This window comes from Aphelocoma coerulescens, unplaced genomic scaffold (assembly GCF_041296385.1).
Source record: "Aphelocoma coerulescens isolate FSJ_1873_10779 unplaced genomic scaffold, UR_Acoe_1.0 HiC_scaffold_386, whole genome shotgun sequence".
Classification (NCBI taxonomy): Eukaryota; Metazoa; Chordata; class Aves; order Passeriformes; family Corvidae; genus Aphelocoma; species Aphelocoma coerulescens.
The window spans coordinates 65,811-89,742 of NW_027183729.1; the positions used below are offsets into that span (position 1 = coordinate 65,811).

Genomic DNA, 23,932 nt, shown 5'->3' on the forward strand with positions numbered 1-23,932 from the left:
TCTCCAACCGGTCAGGAGCCCGAAAAAATCCCGAATCCCAAAAAAATCCCCAAAAAAATCCGCCTGGGAATGGTGAAATCCCAAAAAATCCCCGCTAAAATACCCCAAACCCAACCCCAAACCCCCCGGGGCTGCGCCAGAACTGCCGCTCCGAGTTCAACGATGCCATCGTCATCTCCAACCGGTCAGGAGCCCGAAAAATCCCGAATCCCAAAAAAATCCCCAAAAAAATCCGCCTGGGAGTCGTGAAATCCCGAAAAATCCCCGCTAAAATCCCCCAAACCCAACCCCAAACCCCCCCGGGGCTGCACCAGAGCGGCCGCTCCGAGTTCAACGACGCCATCGTCATCTCCAACCGGTCAGGAGCCCGAAAAAACCCCTGAATCCCAAAAAAATCCCCAAAAAAATCCCCCAAAAAATCCCCCAAAAAATCCCCAAAAAAATCCCCAAAAAAATCCGCCCGGGAGTCGCGAAATCCCGAAAAATCCCCGCTAAAATACCCCAAACCCAACCCCAAACCCCCCCGGGGCTGCGCCAGAGCGGCCGCTCCGAGTTCAACGCCGCCATCGTCATCTCCAACCGGTCAGGAGCCCGAAAAAATCCCGAATCCCAAAAAAATCCCCAAAAAAATCCCCCAAAAAATCCCCAAAAAAATCCCCAAAAAAATCCGCCCGGGAGTCGCGAAATCCCGAAAAATCCCCGCTAAAATACCCCAAAACCCCCCCGGGGCTGCGCCAGAACTGCCGCTCCGAGTTCAACGCCGCCATCGTCATCTCCAACCGGTCAGGAGCCCGAAAAAATCCCGAATCCCAAAAAAATCCCCCAAAAAATCCGCACGGGAAGCGCAAAAATCCCAAAAAAACCCCGAATCCCAAAAAATCCCCCAAAAAATCTGCCTGGGAAGCGCGAAATCCCAAAAAAAATCCACTGAAATACCCCAAAACCAACCCCAACCCAACCCCGAGCCCCCCCAGATCCCAAAAAAAAACCCCGAATCCCAAAAAAATCCCCCAAAAAATCCGCCCGGGAATGGTGAAATCCTGGAAAAACCCCGAAATCCCAAAAAAACCCCAAATCCCAAAAAATCCCCCCAAAAAATCTGTGTGGGAATGGCGAAATCCCAAAAAAAACCCCCGCAATCCCAAAAAAGTCCCCCAAAAAATCCACCCAGGAGTCGCAAAATCCCCAAAAAACCCCCAAAATCCCGAAAAAATCCCCCAAAAAAATCCGCGTGGGAATGGCGAAATCCCAAAAAAAACCCTGCTAAAAAACCCCAAAACCAACTCCAAACCCACCCCGAGCCCCCCCGGATCCCAAAAAACCCCGAATCCCCAAAAAATCCCCCAAAAAATCCCCCAAAACATCCCCCCAGGAATTTGGAAATCCTGAAAAAAACCCAAAATCCCAAAAAAACCCCCCAAAAATTCGCCCAGGAAGTGCGAAATCCCAAAAAAACCCCAAAATCCCAAAAAAATCCTCCAAAAACTTCACGTGGGAATGGCGAAATCCCAAAAAAACCCCCGAAATCCCAAAAAAGTCCCCCAAAAAATCCACCCAGGAGTCGCAAAATCCCCAAAAAACCCCCAAAATCCCCCAAAAATCCGCGTGGGAATGGCGAAATCCCAAAAAACGCCCCGAAATCCCAAAGAATCCCCCCAAAAATCTGCCCTGTTTTGGGGTGTCCCAATTTCGGGGTCTCTTCACCGATTTTGGGGTCCTTTCCTCATTTTTGGGGTCCTTTCGCCGTTTTTGGGGTCTCCTCGCTTATTTCAGGGTCTCCCTGCTGATTTTGGGGTCCTTTCCCGGTTTTTGGGGTCTCCCCTCTGATTTCGGGGTCCTTTCCCCATTTTCGGGGTCTCCTCACCGATTTTGGGGTCCTTTCCCAGTTTTTGGGGTCTCCCTGCTGATTTTGGGGTCCTTTCCCCATTTTTGGGGTCTCCTCACCGATTTTGGGGTCCTTTCCCAGTTTTTGGGGTCTCCTCACCGATTTTGGGGTCCCTCCCCGGTTTTTGGGGTCTCCTCGCCGATTTTGGGGTCCTTTCCCCATTTTTGGGGTCTCCCCGCTGATTTTGGGGTCCTTTCCCGGTTTTTGGGATCTCCTCACCGATTTCGGGGTCCCTCCCCGGTTTTTGGGGTCCCTCCCTGGTTTTTGGGGTCTCCTCACCAATTTTGGGGTCCCTCCCCCGTTTTTGGGGTCTCCTCGCTGATTTCGGGGTCCCTCCCCGGTTTTTGGGGTCCCTCCCTGGTTTTTGGGGTCCTTTCCCACTTTTTGGGGTCTCCTCGCCGATTTCGGGGTCCCTCCCCGGTTTTTGGGGTCTCCCTGCTGATTTTGGGGTCTCCTCGCCGATTTCGCGGTCCCTCCCCGGTTTTTGGGGTTCTTTCCCGGGTTTTGGGGTCTCCTCACCGATTTTGGGGTCCTTTCCCACTTTTTGGGGTCTCCCCGCTGATTTTGGGGTCTCCTCGCCGATTTTGGGGTCGCTCCCCGGTTTTTGGGGTCCCTCCCCGGTTTTTGGGGTCCTTTCCCAGTTTTTGGGGTCTCCTCACCAATTTCGGGGTCCCTCCCCAGTTTTTGGGGTCTCCTCACCGATTTCGGGGTCCCTCCCTGGTTTTTGGGGTCTCCTCGCTGATTTCGGGGTCCCTCCCCGGTTTTTGGGGTCCCTCCCCGGTTTTTGGGGTCTCCTCGCCGATTTCGGGGTCCCTCCCCAGTTTTTGGGGTCTCCCCGCTGATTTCGGGGTCCCTCCCCGGTTTTTGGGGTCCTTTCCCAGTTTTTGGGGTCTCCTCACCGATTTCGGGGTCCCTCCCCGGTTTTTGGGGTCCTTTCCCAGTTTTTGGGGTCTCCTCGCCGATTTCGGGGTCCCTCCCCGGTTTTTGGGGTCTCCTCGCCGATTGCGGGGTCCCTCCCCGGTTTTTGGGGTCCTTTCCCGGTTTTTGGGGTCTCCTCGCCGATTTTGGGGTCCCTCCCCGGTTTTTGGGGTCTCCCCGCTGATTTTGGGGTCCCTCCCCGGTTTTTGGGGTCCCTCCCCAGTTTTTGGGGTCTCCTCGCCGATTTTGGGGTCCGTCCCCGGTTTTTGGGGTCCCTCCCCGGTTTTTGGGGTCTCCTCGCCGATTTCGGGGTCCCTCCCCAGTTTTTGGGGTCTCCTCACCGATTTTGGGGTCCCTCCCCGGTTTTTGGGGTTCTTTCCCGGTTTTTGGGGTCTCCTCGCCGATTTTGGGGTCCCTCCCCGGTTTTTGGGGTCTCCCCGCTGATTTCGGGGTCTCCTCACCGATTTTGGGGTCGCTCCCCGGTTTTTGGGGTCTCCCCGCTGATTTCGGGGTCTCCTCACCGATTTTGGGGTCCCTCCCCAGTTTTTGGGGTCTCCTCGCCGATTTTGGGGTCCGTCCCCGGTTTTTGGGGTCCCTCCCCGGTTTTTGGGGTCTCCTCGCCGATTTCGGGGTCCCTCCCCGGTTTTTGGGGTCTCCCCGCTGATTTCGGGGTCTCCTCACCGATTTTGGGGTCGCTCCCCGGTTTTTGGGGTCTCCCCGCTGATTTCGGGGTCTCCTCACCGATTTTGGGGTCCCTCCCCAGTTTTTGGGGTCTCCTCGCCGATTTTGGGGTCCGTCCCCGGTTTTTGGGGTCCCTCCCCGGTTTTTGGGGTCTCCTCGCCGATTTCGGGGTCCCTCCCCAGTTTTTGGGGTCTCCTCACCGATTTTGGGGTCCCTCCCCGGTTTTTGGGGTTCTTTCCCGGTTTTTGGGGTCTCCTCGCCGATTTTGGGGTCCCTCCCCGGTTTTTGGGGTCTCCCCGCTGATTTCGGGGTCTCCTCACCGATTTTGGGGTCCCTCCCCGTTTTTGGGGTCTCCCCGCTGATTTCGGGGTCTCCTCACCGATTTTGGGGTCCCTCCCCGTTTTTGGGGTGCTCTGCAGGGCCCTGCGGGACGGGGAGCTGTTCGAGATCGTCATCCAGAAGATGGTGGATCGCTGGTCGGGCTCCATCGAGGCCGGTGAGGGGGCACGGGGCAATTTTGGGGGCATTTGGGGGCATTTTGGGGCATTTTGGGGCATTTTGGGACTTTTTGGGGACATTTGGGACCATTTTGGGAACTCTTTGGGGAAATTTTGGGGACATTTTGTGGCCATTGGGGGCCATTTTGGGGCCATTTGGGGCAAATTTGGGGCAAATTTGGGGCCATTTTGGGGGCATTTGGTGCCATTTGGTGCCATTTTGGGACCTTTTGGTGCCATTTTGGTGCCATTTGTTGCCATTTGTGCCCATTTGGGGCCATTTTGGGACCATTTGTGACCATTTAGGGCCATTTTGGGGCCATTTTTGTGCCATTTGTTGCCATTTGCTGCCATTTGCTGCCATTTTGGGGCCATTTTGGGGCCATTTGGTTCCATTTGGGGCCCTTTAGAACCATTTGGGGTCATTTGGTGCCATTTTGGGGCCATTTGGTGCCATTTGGGGCCATTTGTGACCATTTTGGGGCCATTTTGGCTCCATTTGGTGCCATTTTGGGGCCATTTGGGGCCATTTGGGGCCATTTTGGGACCGTTTGGGGCCATTTTGGTGCCATTTTGGGACCATTTGGGACCTTTTGGTTCCATTTGGTGCCATTTGGTGCCATTTGGGACCATTTGGGGCCATTTTGGGGCCATTTTGGGGTATTTTGGGACCATTTGGTGCCTTTTGGGACCATTTGGTGCCATTTGGGGCCCTTTGGAACCATTTGAGGTCATTCGGTGCCATTTTGGTGCCATTTTGGGATATTTTGGGACCATTTGCTGCCATTTGGGGCCATTTGGGGCGCTTAGGAACCATTTGGGGTCATTTGGTGCCATTTTGGGATATTTTGGGGCCATTTGATGCCATTTGGTGCCATTTGTGACCATTTTGTGACCATTTTGGGGGCATTTGGTGCCATTTGGTGCCATTTTGGGGCCATTTGTGCCCATTTGGGGCCATTTTGGGGCCGTTTGTGCCCATTTTGGGGCCATTTGGTGCCATTTGGGGCCATTTTGGTGCCATTTTGGGGCCATTTGGTGCCATTTTGGTGCCATTTTGGTGCCATTTGTGCCCATTTGGGGCCATTTGGGGCCATTTTGGTGCCATTTGGGGCCATTTTGGGACCTTTTGGTGCCATTTTCGGGCCATTTTGGGGCCATTAGCCGCCATTTTGGGGTATTTTGAGACCATTTGAGGGCTTTTTGGGGTCATTTTGGGACATTTTGGGGCCATTTGTGCCCATTTGGTGCCATTTCGGGCCATTTTGGGGCCATTTGGTGCCATTTTGGGGCCATTTGGGACCATTTGGGGCCATTTGGGGCCATTTTGGTGCCATTTTGGTGCCATTTGGGGCCCTTTGGAACCATTTGGGGTCATTTGGTGCCATTTTGGGATATTTTGGGGCCATTTGGTGCCATTTGGTGCCATTTGGTGCCATTTTGGTGCCATTTGGGGCCATTTTGGCTCCATTTGGTGCCATTTTGGGCCATTTTGGGGGCATTTGGTGCCATTTGTGCCCATTTGGTGCCATTTTGGGGGCATTTGGTGCCATTTGTGCCCATTTGGTGCCATTTTGGTGCCATTTTGGGGCCATTTGTGCCCATTTTGGGGCTATTTGTGCCCATTTGGTGCCATTTTGGGGCCATTTTGGTGCCATTTGGTGCCGTTTGGTGCCATTTTGGTGCCATTTTGGGGCCATTTGGGCCCATTTTGGGGCCATTTGTGCCCATTTGGTGCCATTTTGGGGCCATTTGGGGCCATTTTGGGGCCATTTGGGACCATTTGGTGCCGTTTGGTGCCATTTTGGTGCCATTTTGGTGCCATTTGGTGCCATTTGGGACCATTTGGTGCCATTTTGGTGCCATTTTGGTGCCATTTGTGCCCATTTTGGGGCCATTTGGGGCCATTTGTTGCCATTTGGGACCCTTTGGGGTCACCGGGGTGTCCCCGTGTCCCCCCCAGGTGTCACCGCCATCCGCCCCGAGGACCTGGAGTTCCCCAACACCATGACGGACATCGACTACGACACCTGGATGCTCAGGTGGCATTTTGGGGACGTTTCGGGACATTTTGGGACATTTGGGGATGTTTGGGAACGTTTGGGGACATTTGGGGCCCTTTGGGGATGTCTGGGGATGTTGGGGACATTTGGGGACCTTTGGGGATTTTTGGGGACCTTTGGGGATGTTTGGGGACGTTTGGGGGCGTTTGGGGGCATTTTGGGACATTTTGGGGACCTTCGGGGACATTTGGGGACTTTTGGACATTTGGGGATGTTTGGGGACATTTGGGGACATTTGGGGACATTTGGGGACTTTTGGGGACATTTGGGGACCTTTGGGAATGTTTGGGGACATTTGGGGGCGTTTTGGGACATTTTGGGACCTTTAGGGACCTTCGGGGACATTTGGGGACTTTTGGGGACATTTTGGGATCTTTGGGACCTGTGGTGTCCCCGCTGTCCCCCCAATGTCCCCAGTGTTCCCAGTGCCCCCAATACCCCCAATGTCCCCAATGTCCCCAGTGTCCCCAGTGTCCCCCCAGTATCCCCAATACTCCCAATGTCGCCCCAATGTCCCAAATGTCCCCAATACCCCAATGTCCCCAAAACCCCCAATGTCCCCAGAGTCCCCAATGTCCCCAATACCCCCAGTGTCCCCGATGTCCCCCCAGTGTCCCCAACTCCCCCAGTGTCCCCAGTATCCCAAATACCCCCAATGTCCCCAATACCCCCAGTGTCCCCAGTGTCCCCAGTGTCCCCAGTGTCCCCTCGGTGTCCCCGCAGCGGCACGGCCATCATGCAGGACGGGAACACAATATCCCCCCAATATCCCCCGTGTCCCCAGTGTCCCCAATACCCCCAGTGTCCCCCCAATGTCCCCAATACCCCCAATGTCCCCTTGGTGTCCCCAGTGTCCCCAGTGTCCCCCAGTGTCCCCAATGTCCCCCCAGTGTCCCCAATGTCCCCAATACCCCAATACCCCCAATGTCCCCAGTGTCCCCAATACCCGCAATGTCCCCCAGTGTCCCCAATGTCCCCAATGTCCCCTGGGTGTCCCCAATGTCCCCCAGTGTCCCCAATATCCCCAGTACCCCCAGTGTCCCCAATAACCCCAATACCCCCAATGTCCCCAATGTCCCCTGGGTGTCCCCAATACCCCCAATGTCCCCAATGTCCCCAATATCCCCAGTATCCCCAGTATCCCCAATACCCCCAGTACCCCCAATGTCCCCCCAGTATCCCCAATGTCCCCAATGTCCCCCCAATGTCCCCAATGTCCCCAATACCCCCCGTGTCCCCAATGTCCCCAGTATCCCCAGTGTCCCCAATGTCCCCTCGGTGTCCCCGCAGCGGCACGGCCATCATGCAGGATGGGAACACAATATCCCCCCAATACCCCCAGTGTCCCCAGTATCCCCAATGTCCCCAATGTCCCCCCAGTGTCCCCAATGTCCCCAATATCCCCAATGTCCCCAATATCCCCAATACCCCCCGTGTCCCCAATGTCCCCAGTATCCCCAGTATCCCCAATGTCCCCAATGTCCCCAATACCCCCCGTGTCCCCAGTGTCCCCAGTATCCCCAGTGTCCCCAGTGTCCCCAGTATCCCCAATGTCCCCAATGTCCCCTCGGTGTCCCCGCAGCGGCACGGCCATCATGCAGGACGGGAACACAATATCCCCCCAATATCCCCAGTGTCCCCCCAATGTCCCCAATGTCCCCAATGTCCCCAATACCCCCAATGTCCCCAATGTCCCCAGTATCCCCAATGTCCCCAATACCCCCAGTGTCCCCAGTATCCCCAGTGTCCCCAATGTCCCCTCGGTGTCCCCGCAGCGGCACGGCCATCATGCAGGACGGGAACACAATATCCCCCCAATACCCCCAGTGTCCCCCCAATGTCCCCAGTGTCCCCAGTGTCCCCAATATCCCCAATATCCCCAATGTCCCCTCGGTGTTCCCAGTGTCCCCAATGTCCCCCCAGTGTCCCCAATACCCCAATGTCCCCGATGTCCCCAGTGTCCCCAGTGTCCCCAGTATCCCCAATACCCCCAATGTCCCCAATACCCCCAGTGTCCCCAGTGTCCCCAGCGTCCCCAATGTCCCCTCGGTGTCCCCGCAGCAGCACGGCCATCATGCAGGATGGGAACACAATATCCCCCCAATACCCCCAGTGTCCCCCCAATGTCCCCAATGTCCCCAGTGTCCCCAATATCCCCAGTGTCCCCAATGTCCCCAGTATCCCCAGTGTCCCCAATACCCCCAGTGTCCCCAGTATCCCCAGTGTCCCCAGCGTGCCCTCGGTGTCCCCGCAGCGGCACGGCCATCATGCAGGACGGGAACACCATGCGGAACAACTACGGCTGTGACCTGTCCCCATGGTGTCCCCAATGTCCCCAATGTCCCTGTCCCGCTGCCACCCAATGTCCCCAATATCCCCAGTGTCCCCAATACCCCCAATGTCCCCAGTATCCCCAGTATCACCAGTATCCCCAATATCCCCAGTGTCCCCAATATCCCCAAGTCCCCTCGGTGTCACCAGTGTCCCCAATGTCCCCAATGTCCCCAATGTCCCCAATACCCCCAATGTCCCCGCTGTCCCCACAGTGTCCCCAATGTCCCCAATGTCCCCAGTGTCCCCAGTGTCCCCCCAGTATCCCCAATACTCCCAATGTCGCCCCAATGTCCCAAATGTCCCCAATACCCCAATGTCCCCAAAACCCCCAGTGTCCCCAGAGTCCCCAATGTCCCCAATGTCCCCAATACCCCCAGTGTCCCCGATGTCCCCCCAGTGTCCCCAACTCCCCCAGTGTCCCCAGTATCCCAAATACCCCCAATGTCCCCAATACCCCCAATACCCCCAATGTCCCCAATGTCCCCAATATCCCCAGTATCCCCAGTGTCCCCAATGTCCCCTCGGTGTCCCCGCAGCGGCACGGCCATCATGCAGGACGGGAACACAATATCCCCCCAATACCCCCAGTGTCCCCCCAATGTCCCCAATACCCCCAATGTCCCCTTGGTGTCCGCAATACCCCCCATGTCCCCAATGTCCCCAATGTCCCCAATGTCCCCAATGTCACCTGGGTGTCCCCAATGTCCCCAATGTCCCCCAATGTCCGCAATATCCCCAATACCCCCAGTGTCCCCAGTGTCCCCAATATCCCCAATACCCCCAATGCCTCCAATATCCCCAGTGTCCCCAGTATCCCCAATGTCCCCAATGTCCCCAATGTCCCCCCAATGTCCCCAATGTCCCCAATATCCCCAGTATCCCCAATACCCCCAATGTCCCCAATGTCCCCAATGTCCCCAATATCCCCAGTGTCCCCAGTGTCCCCAGTGTCCCCAATGTCCCCAGTGTCCCCAGTGTCCCCAATACCCCCAATACCCCCAATGTCCCCAATATCCCCAATATCCCCAGTGTCCCCAATGTCCCCGATGTACCCAGTGCCCCCAATACCCCCAATGTCCCTAATATCCCCAATGTCCCCAATGTCCCCAATACCCCCCGTGTCCCCAGTGTCCCCAGTATCCCCAGTGTCCCCAACGTGCCCTCGGTGTCCCCGCAGCGGCACGGCCATCATGCAGGACGGGAACACAATATCCCCCCAATACCCCCAGTGTCCCCAGTGTCCCCAATACCCCCAATGTCCCCTCGGTGTCCCCAGTGTCCCCAATATCCCCAGTATCCCCAATGTCCCCAATATCCCCAGTGTCCCCAATATCCCCAATGTCCCCAATGTCCGCAGTATCCCCAATGTCCCCAATACCCCCAGTGTCCCCAGCATCCCCAGTGTCCCCAACGTCCCCTCGGTGTCCCCGCAGCGGCACGGCCATCATGCAGGACAGGAACACAATATCCCCCCAATATCCCCAATGTCCCCAATGTCCCCAGTGTCCCCAATACCCCCAGTGTCCCCAGCATCCCCAGTGTCCCCAACGTGCCCTCGGTGTCCCCGCAGCGGCACGGCCATCATGCAGGACGGGAACACCATGCGGAACAACTACGGCTGTGACCTGGACGCGCTGGGCACGGGGGCGCGGATCGGGATGATGCGCACGGGGGGAGGGGACCTGCGCTACTTCATCGACGGCGCCGACCAGGGCGTGGCCTGCTCGGGGCTGCCCCCAGGTACGGGGACATCAGCGGGGACGTCCAGGGGGATCGGGGACATCGGGGACATCGGGGGGGATTGGGGACATCGGGGACATCGGGGGGGATTGGGGACATCCAGGGGGATCAGGGGGATCAGGGGGATTGGGGACATCGGGGGGATTGGGGACATCCAGGGGGATCAGGGGGATTGGGGACATCGGGGGGATTGGGGACATCCAGGGGGATCAGGGGGATCAGCGGGATTGGGGACATCGGGGACATCCAGGGGGATCAGGGGGATTGGGGACATCGGGGGGATTGGGGACATCAGGGACGTCCAGGGGGATTGGGGACATCCAGGGAGATCAGGGGGATTGGGGACATCATCGGGGACGTCCCAGGGGATCAGGGGGACATTGGGGACATCGGGGACGTCCAGGGAGATCAGGGGGATTGGGGACATTGGGGACATTGGGGACATCCAGGGGGATTGGGGACATTGGGGACATCATCGGGGACGTCCAGGGGGATCAGGGGGATTGGGGACATTGGGGACATTGGGGACATTGGGGACATCCAGGGGGATTGGGGACATTGGGGACATTGGGGACATCATCGGGGACGTCCAGGGGGATCAGGGGGATTGGGGACATCGGGGACATCGGGGTGTCCCTGGAGTGACCCCACAGGGACCCCGAGGTGACCCCACGGTGACCCCGCTGACCACAGAGGTGTCCCTGGGGTGTCCCTGGGGTGTCCCTGGGGTGTCCCTAAGCTGACCCCGAGGTGACCCCGTGGTGACCCCCTGGTGACCCCACGGTGACCCCGCTGTCCCCAGAGGTGTCCCTGGGGTGTCCTTGGGGTGTCCCTGGGCTGACCCTGTGGTGACCCAATGGTGACCCCTCGGTGACCCCCGGTGACCCCACAATGACCCCGCTCTCCGCAGAGGTGTCCCTGGGGTGTCCCTGGGGTGTCCCTGGGGTGTCCCTGTTGTGACCCCGTGCTGACCCCATGGTGACCCCACGATGACCCCCCGGTGACCCCCGGTGACCCCCGGTGACCCCGCTGTCCCCAGAGGTGTCCCTGGGGTGTCCCTGGGCTGACCCCGTGGTGACCCCCGGTGACCCCCGGTGACCCCACGATGACCCCCGGTGACCCCCCGGTGACCCCCGGTGACCCCTGGTGACCCCCGGTGACCCCGCTGTCCCCAGAGGTGTCCCTGGGGTGTCCCTGGGGTGTCCCTGGGCTGACCCCGAGGTGACCCCATGGTGACCCCACGATGACCCCCCGGTGACCCCTGTTGTGACCCCCGGTGACCCCCGGTGACCCCCCGGTGACCCCCGGTGACCCCCCGGTGACCCCGAGGTGACCCCCCGGTGACCCCCGGTGACCCCTCGATGACCCCCGGTGACCCCCGGTGACCCCCGGTGACCCCGAGGTGACCCCCGGTGACCCCCCGGTGACCCCGAGGTGACCCCCGGTGACCCCCGGTGACCCCCGGTGACCCCTGTTGTGACCCCTGGTGACCCCCGGTGACCCCCCGGTGACCCCGAGGTGACCCCCCGGTGACCCCCGGTGACCCCTCGATGACCCCCGGTGACCCCCGGTGACCCCCCGGTGACCCCCGGTGACCCCGCTGTCCGCAGAGGTGTACGCCGTGGTGGATCTCTATGGTCAGTGTGTCCAGGTGTCGCTGACCGGCGCCACCGGCCCGGCCGACAACAGCCTGGCCCCCGGAGCGGCCCCGGAGAAAGCCCCGCCCCCCTCGCCCGGTGAGCACTGGGAGGGACTGGGAGGGACTGGGAGGGGATTGGGGGGGACTGGGAGGGACTGGGAGGGGATTGGGAGGGGACTGGGAGGGACTGGGAGGGGATTGGGAGGGGACTGGGAGGGACTGGGAGGGGATTGGGGGGGATTGGGAGGGACTGGGAGGGGATTGGGGGGGATTGGGGGGACTGGGAGGGGATTGGGAGGGACTGGGAGGGACTGGGAGGGATTGGGAGGGGAGTGGGAGGGGACTGGGAGTGACTGGGATGGGATTGGGGGCAACTGGGAGGGACTGGGAAGGGCTGGGAGGGACTGGGATGAACTGGAAGGGGATTGGGGGGGGAGTGGGAGGGACTGGGAGGGGATTGGGGGGGACTGGGAAGGGCTGGGAGAGACTGGGAGGGGACTGGGAGGGAACTGGGAGGGACTGGGAGGGGACTGGGGGGAACTGGGAGGGACTGGGATGAACTGGGAGGGACTGGGAGGGACTGGGAGGTGTCACCTTCCTGTTCCCTCGCCCATCATCATCCCCACTGACCCCTCCCCCCCGACCCCTCCCCCTGCCCACCCTGCCCCCTCCCCCCCGCCCCACTGACCCCTCCCCCACTCCCCCGCCCCCCCCTGCCCCCTCTCCCACCGTCCCACTGACCACTCCCCCTTCCCCCTTCCCCCTTCCCCCTGCCCCTCCCCCCCACCCCACTGACCCCTGCCCCTCCCCCTGCTGCCCCCACTGACCTCTGCCCCCTCCCCCCAACCCCACTGACCACTCCCCCCCGACCCCCCTGCCCCCTCCCCCTGCCCCCCTGCCCCTCCCCTCCCACCCCACTGACCACTGCCCCCTCCCCCTTCCCCCTTCCCCCTTCCCCCTTCCCCCTGCCCCTCCCCCACCCCACGGACCACTCCCCCCTCCCCCCCCCGCCCCACTGACCCCTACCCCTCCCCCTGACCCCCCTGCCCCCTCCCCCCACCCCACTGACCACTCCCCCCTCCCCCCTCCAACCCCACTGCCCCTCCCTCCCCCTCCCCCCTCCCCCACCCCACTCCCCCTCCCCCTCCCACCCCACTGACCTCTTCCCCTCCCCCCCCCGCAGCCCCCGGGCCGTGCCAGCGCTTCCACGGCCGCTGTGGCCAGAACGTGGCCCTGGGGGCCGAGGGCCTGGGGGCCGCGCGCGTGGCCGGCTACTGCCACGGGCTGGTCTTCAGCCGCTCCCACCTGCGGCCAGGAGAGCTCTTCGAGGTGGGCGGGGCCAGCGGGACACGCCCACAAAGGGGCGTGGTCACCTGGGGGGGGCGGGGGGATGGGTGTTAACGGGGGACGCTGTCGCTTTAAGAGAATGGGCGTGGCCGAGGTGGGCGGGGCCCGGAGGGGGTGGGGTTAAAGGGGGGGCCGCGCCCATTGGCCACGCCCAGAAATGGGGGGGGGACGGGGGGTGAGGGTGGGGTTAGGCCACGCCCATGCCCAGGTGGGGCTGGGCTTGTGCCAGGTGTGCCCTGTGCCTGTGCCAGGTGTGCCCTGTGCCTGTGCCAGGTGTGCCCTGTACCTGTGCCAGGTGTGTCCGTACCTGTGCCAGGTGTGCCCTGTACCTGTGCCAGGTGTGCTCAGTGCCCCTCAGGTGTGCCCTGTCTCTGTGCCAGGTGTGGCTGTGCCTGTGCCAGGTGCGCTCAGTGCCCGTCTCACCTGTGCCAGGTGGGGCTGTACCTGTGCCAGGTGTGCCCTGTACCTGTGCCAGGTGTGCCCTGGACCTGTGCCAGGTGTGCTCAGTGCCCGTCTCACCTGTGCCAGGTGTGGCTGTGCCAGGTGTGCCCTGTACCTGTGCCAGGTGTGCCTGTACCTGTGCCAGGTGTGCCCTGTGCCTGTGCCAGGTGTGCCCTGTGCCCGTCTCACCTGTGCCAGGTGTGTCTGTACCTGTGCCAGGTGTGCTCAGTGCCCCCCAGGTGTGCCCTGTACCTGTGCCAGGTGCGCTCAGTGCCCGTCTCACCTGTGCCAGGTGTGCCCTGTACCTGTGCCAGGTGTGGCTGTGCCTGTGCCAGGTATGGCTGTCCCTGTGCCAGGTGTGGCTGTACCTGTGCCAGGTGCGCTCAGTGCCCACCAGGTGTGCTCTGTACCTGTGCCAGGTGCGCTCAGTGCCCGTCTCACCTGTGCCAGGTGTGTCCGTACCTGTGCCAGGTGCGCTCAGTGCCCGTCTCACCCGTGCCCGTCTCACCTGTGCCAGGTGCGCATCGAGGCTCTGGACGAGCGCTGGGCGGGCTCTCTCCGGGTGGGTCTGTACCTGTGCCAGGTGTGCCCTGTACCTGTGCCAGGTGTGCCCTGTACCTGTGCCAGGTGTGGCTGTACCTGTGCCAGGTGTGCCCTGTACCTGTGCCAGGTGTGCCCTGTGCCTGTGCCAGGTGTGTCCGTACCTGTGCCAGGTGTGCCCTGTCCCTGTGCCAGGTGTATCTGTGCCTGTGCCAGGTGTGCCCTGTACCTGTGCCAGGTGTGCTCAGTGCCCATCTCACCTGTGCCAGTCGCGCTCAGTGCCCACCAGGTGTGCTCTGTACCTGTGCCAGGTGCGCTCCATGCCCGTCTCACCTGTGCCAGGTGTGCCCTGTGCCTGTGCCAGGTGTGTCCGTACCTGTGCCAGGTGTGCCCTGTGCCTGTGCCAGGTGTGTCCGTACCTGTGCCAGGTGTGCCCTGTCCCTGTGCCAGGTGTATCTGTGCCTGTGCCAGGTGTGCCCTGTACCTGTGCCAGGTGTGCTCAGTGCCCATCTCACCTGTGCCAGTCGCGCTCAGTGCCCACCAGGTGTGCTCTGTACCTGTGCCAGGTGCGCTCCGTGCCCGTCTCACCTGTGCCAGGTGTGCCCTGTGCCTGTGCCAGGTGTGTCCGTACCTGTGCCAGGTGTGCCCTGTGCCTGTGCCAGGTGTGGCTGTACCTGTGCCAGGTGTGCCCTGTCCCTGTGCCAGGTGTGTTGTACTTGTGCCAGGTGTGCCCTGTGCCTGTGCCAGGTGTGCCCTGTACCTGTGCCAGGTGTGCTCAGTGCCCCTCAGGTGTGCCCTGTCTCTGTGCCAGGTGTGCCCTGTGCCTGTGCCAGGTGTGCCCTGTGCCCGTCTCACCTGTGCCAGGTGTGGCTGTGCCAGGTGTGCCCTGTACCTGTGCAAGGTGTGCCCTGTGCCTGTGCCAGGTGTGTCCGTACCTGTGCCAGGTGTGCCCTGTACCTGTGCTAGGTGTGGCTGTACCTGTGCCAGGTGTGCTCAGTGCCCCTCAGGTGTGTCCGTACCTGTGCCAGGTGTGCCCTGTACCTGTGCCAGGTGTGGCTGTGCCTGTGCCAGGTGTGGCTGTACCTGTGCCAGGTGCGCTCCGTGCCCGTCTCACCTGTGCCAGGTGTGCCCTGTGCCTGTGCCAGGTGTGTCCGTACCTGTGCCAGGTGTGCCCTGTGCCTGTGCCAGGTGTGGCTGTACCTGTGCCAGGTGTGCCCTGTCCCTGTGCCAGGTGTGTTGTACTTGTGCCAGGTGTGCCCTGTGCCTGTGCCAGGTGTGCCCTGTACCTGTGCCAGGTGTGCTCAGTGCCCCTCAGGTGTGCCCTGTCTCTGTGCCAGGTGTGCCCTGTGCCTGTGCCAGGTGTGCCCTGTGCCCGTCTCACCTGTGCCAGGTGTGGCTGTGCCAGGTGTGCCCCTGTACCTGTGCAAGGTGTGCCCTGTGCCTGTGCCAGGTGTGTCCGTACCTGTGCCAGGTGTGCCCTGTACCTGTGCTAGGTGTGGCTGTACCTGTGCCAGGTGTGCTCAGTGCCCCTCAGGTGTGTCCCGTAACCTGTGCCAGGTGTGCCCTGTACCTGTGCCAGGTGTGGCTGTGCCTGTGCCAGGTGTGGCTGTACCTGTGCCAGGTGCGCTCAGTGCCCGTCTCACCTGTGCCAGGTGTGCCCTGTACCTGTGCCAGGTGTGTCAGTGCCCCGTCTCACCTGTGCCAGGTGTGCCCTGTACCTGTGCCAGGTGTGCCCTGTGCCTGTCTCACCTGTGCCAGGTGTATCTGTACCTGTGCCAGGTGTATCTGTACCTGTGCCAGGTGCGCTCAGTGCCCCTCTCACCTGTGCCCATCTCACCCGTGCCCGTCTCACCTGTGCCAGGTGCGCATCGAGGCTCTGGACGAGCGCTGGGCGGGCTCTCTCCGGGTGGGTCTGTACCTGTGCCAGGTGTGCCCTGTGCCTGTGCCAGGTGTGGCTGTACCTGTGCCAGGTGTGTCCGTACTGTGCCAGGTGTGCCCTGTACCTGTGCCAGGTGTGCCCTGTGCCTGTGCCAGGTGTGGCTGTACCTGTGCCAGGTGTGTCCGTACCTGTGCCAGGTGTGTCCGTACCTGTGCCAGGTGCGCTCAGTGCCCGTCTCACCTGTGCCAGGTGTGCCCTGTGCCTGTGCCAGGTGTGCTCTCTACCTGTGCCAGGTGTGTCCGTACCTGTGCCAGGTGTGCTCAGTGCCCGTCTCACCTGTGCCAGGTGTGGCTGTGCCAGGTGTGCCCTGTACCTGTGCCAGGTGTGCCCTGGACCTGTGCCAGGTGTGCTCAGTGCCCGTCTCACCTGTGCCAGGTGTGGCTGTGCCAGGTGTGCCCTGTACCTGTGCCAGGTGTGCCCTGGACCTGTGCCAGGTGTGCTCAGTGCCCGTCTCACCTGTGCCAGGTGTGGCTGTGCCAGGTGTGCCCTGTACCTGTGCCAGGTGTGCCTGTACCTGTGCCAGGTGTGCCCTGTACCTGTGCCAGGTGTGCCCTGTGCCCGTCCTCACCTGTGCCAGGTGTGTCTGTACCTGTGCCAGGTGTGCTCAGTGCCCCCCAGGTGTGCCCTGTACCTGTGCCAGGTGTGTCCGTACCTGTGCCAGGTGTGCCCTGTACCTGTGCCAGGTGTGCCCCTGTGCCCGTCTCACCTGTGCCAGGTGTGTCTGTACCTGTGCCAGGTGTGCTCAGTGCCCCCCAGGTGTGCCCTGTACCTGTGCCAGGTGCGCTCAGTGCCCGTCTCACCTGTGCCAGGTGTGTCCGTACCTGTGCCAGGTGTGGCTGTACCTGTGTCAGGTGTGCCCTGTAGCTGTGCCAGGTGCGCTCAGTGCCCGTCTCCACCCTGTGCCAGGGTGCGCATCGAGGCTCTGGGACGAGCGCTGGGCGGGCTCTCTCCGGGTGGGTCTGTACCTGTGCCAGGTGTGGCTGTGCCTGTGCCAGGTGCGCTCAGTGCCCCCTCAGGTGTGGCTGTACCTGTGCCAGGTGTGTCCGTACCTGTGCCAGGTGTGCCCTGTACCTGTGCTAGGTGTGGCCTGTACCTGTGCCAGGTGTGCTCAGTGCCCCTCAGGTGTGTCCGTACCTGTGCCAGGTGTGCCCTGTACCTGTGCCAGGTGTGGCTGTGCCTGTGCCAGGTGTGCTCAGTGCCCGTCTCACCCTGTGCCAGGTGTGCCCTGGACCTGTGCCAGGTGTGTCAGTGCCCGTCTCACCTGTGCCAGGTGTGGCTGTACCTGTGCCAGGTGTGTCCGTACCTGTGCCAGGTGCGCTCAGTGCCCGTCTCACCCGTGCCTGTCTCACCTGTGCCAGGTGTGCCCTGTGCCTGTGCCAGGTGTGTCCGTACCTGTGCCAGGTGTGCCCTGTGCCTGTGCCAGGTGTGCCCTGTGCCTGTGCCAGGTGTGTCCGTACCTGTGCCAGGTGTATCTGTACCTGTGCAGGTGCGCTCAGTGCCCGTCTCACCCGTGCCTGTCTCACCTGTGCCTAGGTGCGCATCGAGGCCCTGGACGAGTGCTGGGCGGGCTCTCTCCGGGTGGGTCTGTGCCTGTGCCAGGTGTGCCCTGTACCTGTGCCAGGTGCGCTGTACCTGTGCCAGGTGTGCCCTGTACCTGTGCCAGGTGCGCTGTACCTGTGCCAGGTGTGCTCAGTGCCCGTCTCACCTGTGCCAGGTGTGCCCTGTACCTGTGCCAGGTGCGCTCAGTGCCCCTCAGGTGTATCCGTACCTGTGCCAGGTGTGTCCCCCCCCTCACCCGTGCCCGTCTCACCCGTGCCCGTCTCACCTGTGCCAGGTGCGCATCGAGGCCCTGGACGAGCGCTGGGCGGGCTCTCTCCGGGTGGGTCTGTACCTGTGCCAGGTGTGGCTGTACCTGTGCCAGGTGTGCCCTGTACCTGTGCCAGGTGTGCTCAGTGCCCGTCTCACCTGTGCCAGGTGTGCCCTGTACCTGTGCCAGGTGCGCTCAGTGCCCCTCAGGTGTGTCCATACCTGTGCCAGGTGTGTCCCCCCCCCTCACCCGTGCCCGTCTCACCCGTGCCCGTCTCACCTGTGCCAGGTGCGCATCGAGGCCCTGGACGAGCGCTGGGCGGGCTCTCTCCGGGTGGGTCTGTACCTGTGCCAGGTGTGGCTGTACCTGTGCCAGGTGTGCCCTGTACCTGTGCCAGGTGTGCTCAGTGCCCGTCTCACCTGTGCCAGGTGTGCCCTGTACCTGTGCCAGGTGCGCTCAGTGCCCCTCAGGTGTGTCCATACCTGTGCCAGGTGTGTCCCCCCCCTCACCCCGTGCCCGTCTCACCCGTGCCCGTCTCACCTGTGCCAGGTGCGCATCGAGGCTCTGGACGAGCGCTGGGCGGGCTCTCTCCGGGGTGGGTCTGTGCCTGTGCCAGGTGTGCCCTGTACCTGTGCCAGGTGTGCTCATGCCCCCCAGGTGTGTCCTGTACCTGTGCCAGGTGTGCTCAGTGCCCCCCAGGTGTGTCCGTACCTGTGCCAGGTGTGTCCCCCCCCTCACCCGTGCCCGTCTCACCCGTGCCCGTCCTCACCTGTGCCAGGTGCGCATCGAGGCTCTGGACGAGCGCTGGGCGGGCTCTCTCCGGGTGGGTCTGTGCCTGTGCCAGGTGTGCCCTGTACCTGTGCCAGGGTGTGCTCAGTGCCCCCCAGGTGTGTCCTGTACCTGTGCCAGGTGCGCTCAGTGCCCCCCAGGTGTGTCCATACCTGTGCCAGGTGTGTCCCCCCCCCTCACCCGTGCCCGTCTCACCTGTGCCAGGTGCGCATCGAGGCTCTGGACGAGCGCTGGGCGGGCTCTCTCCGGGTGGGTCTGTACCTGTGCCAGGTGTGTCCGTACCTGTGCCAGGTGTGCTCAGTGCCCCCCAGGTGTGTCCTGTACCTGTGCCAGGTGTGCTCAGTGCCCCCCAGGTGTGTCCATACCTGTGCCAGGTGTGTCCCCCCCCCTCACCCGTGCCCGTCTCACCCGTGCCCGTCTCACCTGTGCCAGGTGCGCATCGAGGCTCTGGACGAGCGCTGGGCGGGCTCTCTCCGGGTGGGTCTGACCGCGCTGCCCCCCCGGGCAGGGCCCCCCCGGCCCCCCGGCGCTGCCCCCCGACGCTGCTGGGACCTGCCCGCGCCCCCCACCTGGGCCGTCAGCGGCGCCGAGGTTCGGCACAACGGGACCCCCGCCCGCCACAACTACGGCGTCAGCCTGGAGCGGCTCGCCGTGAGTGGGGGGCTTCCAGGGTCCTGGAAGGGGCGTAAAAGGGGGGTTTTTGGGGGGGTTTGGGGTCCTAGAAGGGTCCTGGGAGGGGCTTAAAGGGTCATGGAAGGGGCCTAAAGGGTCCTGGAAGGGGCGTAAAAGGGGGGTTGGGGGGGTTTGGGGTCCTAGAAGGGTCCTGGGAGGGGCTTAAAGGGTCATGGAAGGGGCCTAAAGGGGGTTTTGGGGGGGGTTTTGGGGTCCTAGAAGGGTCCTGGAAGGGGCGTAAAGGGGGCGGGGAGGGGCTTAAAGGGGGATGGGAGGGGCTTAAAGGGTCCTGGGAGGGGCTTAATAGGGGGTTTTGGGGGGGGTTGGGGGGATTTTGGGGGGTTTTGGGTCCTAGAAGGGTCCTGGAAGGGGCGTAAAGGGGGCTGGGAGGGGCCTAAAGGGGGCTGGGAGAGGCCTAAAGGGGGTTTAGGGGGAATTTTGGGTCCTAGAAGGGTCCTGGAAGGGGCGTAAAAGGGGGGTTGGGGGGGGGGTTTGGGGTCCTAGAAGGGTCCTGGAAGGGGCCTAAAGGGGGCTGGGAGGGGGCTTAAAGGGGGCGGGGGACGGGCTTAAAGGGTCCTGGGAGGGGCTTAAAGGGGGTTTAGGGGGGATTTTGGGTCCTAGAAGGGTCCTGGAAGGGGCCTAAAGGGGGGTTTAGGGGGGGGGGGTTGGGTCCTAGAAGGGTCCTGGAAGGGGCCTAAAGGGGGTTTAGGGGGGGGTTGGGTCCTAGAAGGGTCCTGGAAGGGGCGTAAAGGGGGGTTTTGGGGGTTTTGGGGTCCTAGAAGGGTCCTGGAAGGGGCCTAAAGGGGGTTTTGGGGGGTTTTGGGGTCCTAGAAGGGTCCTGGAAGGGGCCTAAAGGGTCATGGAAGGGGCCTAAAGGGGGTTTTGGGGGGGGTTTTGGGTCCTAGAAGGGTCCTGGAAGGGGCCTAAAGGGGGCTGGAAGGGGCTTAAAGGGGGTTTAGGGGGGATTTGGGTCCTAGAAGGGTCCTGGAAGGGGCCTAAAAGGGTGCTGGGAGGAGCCTAAAGGGGGTTTAGGGGGGGGTTTTGGGTCCTAGAAGGGTCCTGGAAGGGGCCTAAAGGGGGCTGGGAGGGGCCTAAAGGGGGCTGGGAGAGGCCTAAAGGGGGTTTTAGGGGGAATTTTGGGTCCTAGAAGGGTCCTGGAAGGGGCGTAAAAGGGGGGTTGGGGGGGGGGTTTGGGGTCCTAGAAGGGTCCTGGAAGGGGCCTAAAGGGGGCTGGGAGGGGCTTAAAGGGGGCGGGGAGGGGCTTAAAGGGTCCTGGAGGGGCTTAAAGGGGGTTTAGGGGGGGTTTGGGTCCTAGAAGGGTCCTGGAAGGGGCCTAAAGGGGGCTGGGAGGGGCTTAAAGGGGGATGGGAGGGGCTTAAAGGGGGTTTGGGGGGATTTTGGGGGGGGTTTTGGGTCCTAAAAGGGTCCTGGAAGGGGGCCTAAAGGGGGTTTGGGGGGGGTTTGGGGTCCTAGAAGGGTCCTGGAAGGGGCGTAAAGGGGGTTTAGGGGGGGGTTTGGGTCCTAGAAGGGTCCTGGAAGGGGCCTAAAGGGGGTTTAGGGGGGGTTTGGGGTCCTAGAAGGGTCCTGGAAGGGGCGTAAAGGGGGCTGGGAGGGGCCTAAAGGGGGTTTGTGGGGGGGGTGGTTGGGGGAATTTGGGGTGAATTTGGGGCTGATTTTGGGGTGAATTTGGGCTGATTTTGGGGTGAATTTGGGCTGATTTTGGGGTGAATTTGGGGGTATTTTGGGGTCTCTCAGGTGGGGAACCGCCTGGGGCCTGATTTTGGGGTGAATTTGGGGTGAATTTGGGGCCGATTTTGGGGTGAATTTTGGCTGATTTTGGGGTGAATTTGGGGCTGATTTTGGGGTGAATTTGGGCTGATTTTGGGGTGAATTTGGGCTGATTTTGGGGTGAATTTGGGGGTATTTTGGGGTCTCTCAGGTGGGGAACCGCCTGGGGCTGATTTTGGGGTGAATTTGGGGTGAATTTGGGGGCCAATTTTGGGGTGAATTTTGGCTGATTTTGAAATGAATTTGGTGCTGATTTTGGGGTGATTGTGGGGTGAATTTGGGGTGATTTTGGGGTGAATTTGGGGTGGATTTGGGGCCGATTTTGAAATGAATTTGGGGCTGATTTTGGGGCTTGATTTTGGGGGTGAATTTGGGGGCTGATTTTGGGCTGATTTTGGGGTGAATTTGGGGCTGATTTTGGCTGATTTGGGGGTGAATTTGGGCCATTTTGGGGTCTCTCAGGTGGGGAACCACCTGGGGCTGATTTTGGGGTGAATTTGGGGCTGATTTTGGGGTGATTTTGGGCTGAATTTGGGCCGTTTTGGGGTCCCTCAGGTGGGGAACCGCCTGGGGATGGATTTTGGGGTGAATTTGGGGCCAATTTTGGGCTGATTTTTGGGGTGAATTTGGGCTGATTTTGGGGTGAATTTGGGGCTGATTTTGAAATGAATTTGGGCTGATTTGGGGGTGAATTTGGGGTGAATTTGGGGTGGATTTGGGGCCGATTTTGAAATGAATTTGGGGCTGATTTTGGGGTGAATTTGGGGTGAATTTGGGGCTGATTTTGAAATGAATTTGGGGCTGATTTTGGGCTGATTTTGAGGGTGAATTTGGGGCTGAATTTGGGGTGAATTTGGGGTATTTTGGGGTCCCTCAGGTGGGGAACCGCCTGGGCATCCGGCGGGGGCCGGACGACTCCATGCACCTGGTGGTGGACGGGCAGGACATGGGGCCGGCGGCCACCGGCGTGGCCAAGGTAGGGCCGGGGGCTCCTGGGGGGGCAACGGGACCCTGGGGGGTCCTGGGAGGGGAGTTTGGGGCAAAAAAACGGGATTTGGGGGCAAAAAAACGGGGATTTGGGGCAAAAAAAAGCAAAAAAAAAGGAGTTTTGAGAGGAAAAAATGGGGTTTTGGGGGCTCCTGGTCACGCCCCTGCGGCTCTGATGTCACTTCCTGTGTGGGAGGGGCAAGGAGATGACGTCACAGGCATTGCTGATGTCATTTCCTGTCCAGGCAGGGGTCGGCGGTGATGTTGTGGGCGTGGCTGTGATGTCACTTCCTGTCCTGGGGGAGGGAGGGGGGGGGTTGTGATCTCATTTCCTGTTGGGGGGCGGGGCTCGGTGGTGATGTCACGGTGTGTGACGTCACTTCCTGTCGGTTTGGGAGGGTTTTTTGATGTCATTGGTGTCAGTGATGTCACTTCCTGCTTGCTTAAGGTTGGGGTTGTGACGTCATTGGTGTCAGTGACGTCACTTCCGGCTGATTTGGTAGCGGGTAATGACGTCATTGGTGGCGATGACGTCACAGGATCGCTTCGGGGGCAATTCGGGAGTCGCGGTGATGTCACAGCGCCCTGTGGACGTCACTTCCTGTTGGGAAATGGGGGAGTGTGGCTTCATCGGGCTCCCTGACATCACTTCCTGTGGAGGGCGGGGCTTTGAGCTAACCCCGTGACGTCACTTCCTGTCACACCCCCCCAACGGAAATGACATCACCCGGCCCCCACAACCTCATCCCCCACCCCTGTGACGTCATTTCCTCCCCCTTTCCCAAACCACTTCCGGGTGGGCGATGTGGGCGGGGCCGAGACCTCACGCCCCGCCCCCTCCTCTCCTCTGACGTCACTCCTCCCTTCTCTGTGACGTCACAGAACGCCTTCGTGGCCCTGGACCTGTACGGGCGCGTCACGGCCGTGTCCATCGTCAGCGCGGGGGGGGGAGGGGCGGCCGGCGACGCCCCCTCCCCTCAAGCCCCTCCCCCACCCCCAGCCCCTCCCCCACCGCCGGCGGCAGCGCCCCGCCCCTCCCCCACCCCGGCGGGGGGGGACAGCGGCGAGTGGGTGAGGGGGGGGGGGGGGGAGGGGCGGGACTGGGAGGGATTGGGGGGGGACTGGGAGGGACCGGGAGGGGTTTGGGGGGGACTGGGAGGGACTGGGAGGGAAATGGGAGGGACTGGGAGGGGACTGGGAAGGACTGGGAGGAATGGGACGCACTGGGATGGGATTGGGGGGAACTGGGAGGGACTGGGAGGGGATGGGGGGGGATTGGGAGGGATTGGGGGGGGACTGGGAGGGACTGAGAGGGACTGGGAGGGGATTGGGGGGAACTGGGAGGGACTGGGATGGGATTGGGAGCAGACTGGGAGGGGACTGGGAAGGACTGGGAGGGACTGGGACGCACTGGGAGGGGATTGGGGGGAACTGGGAGGGGATGGGGGGGATTGGGAGGGGGATTGGGGGGGAACTGGGAGGGACTGGGAAGGGATTGGGGGGAACTGGGAGGGACTGGGGTGGACTGGGAGGGGATTGGGGGGGACTGGGATGGGATTGGGAGGGGATTGGGGGAGGATTGGGGGGGAACTGGGAGGGACTGGGAGGGGATTGGGTGGAACTGGGAGAGACTGGAATGCACTGGGAGGGACTGGGAGGGAATGGGACGCACTGGGAGGGGATTGGGGGAACTGGGAGGGGACTGGGAGCACTGGGGGCCGTTTGGGTCTTCCCAGTCCCCTCCCAGTTCCTCCCCCAAATCCCCCCCGGAACCCCCAAAATCCCCCCAAAACCCCCCAAATCCCCCCAAAAATCACTCCAAAATTCCCCAAGTCCCCCCAAAATTACCCAAATCCCCCACAAAT

General features: G+C 61.6%; 1 protein-coding gene across 1 annotated transcript in view; it reads left to right on the top strand.

Annotated features, from left to right (window-relative positions):
- The window catches only part of LOC138101658 (neuralized-like protein 4), a gene marked incomplete at its 3' end in the record, with an annotated part of 68,103 nt that extends 44,965 nt beyond the window's left edge, over nt 1-23,138 (top strand). The window contains 8 exon segments of the mRNA XM_068999432.1: nt 3,904-3,980; nt 5,945-6,023; nt 9,949-10,118; nt 11,729-11,854; nt 12,941-13,086; nt 19,053-19,271; nt 21,958-22,056; nt 22,950-23,138. Of these exon segments, the coding sequence (XP_068855533.1) occupies nt 3,904-3,980; nt 5,945-6,023; nt 9,949-10,118; nt 11,729-11,854; nt 12,941-13,086; nt 19,053-19,271; nt 21,958-22,056; nt 22,950-23,138 (1,105 nt within the window).
- Between the last annotated feature and the right edge of the window lie 794 nt (nt 23,139-23,932).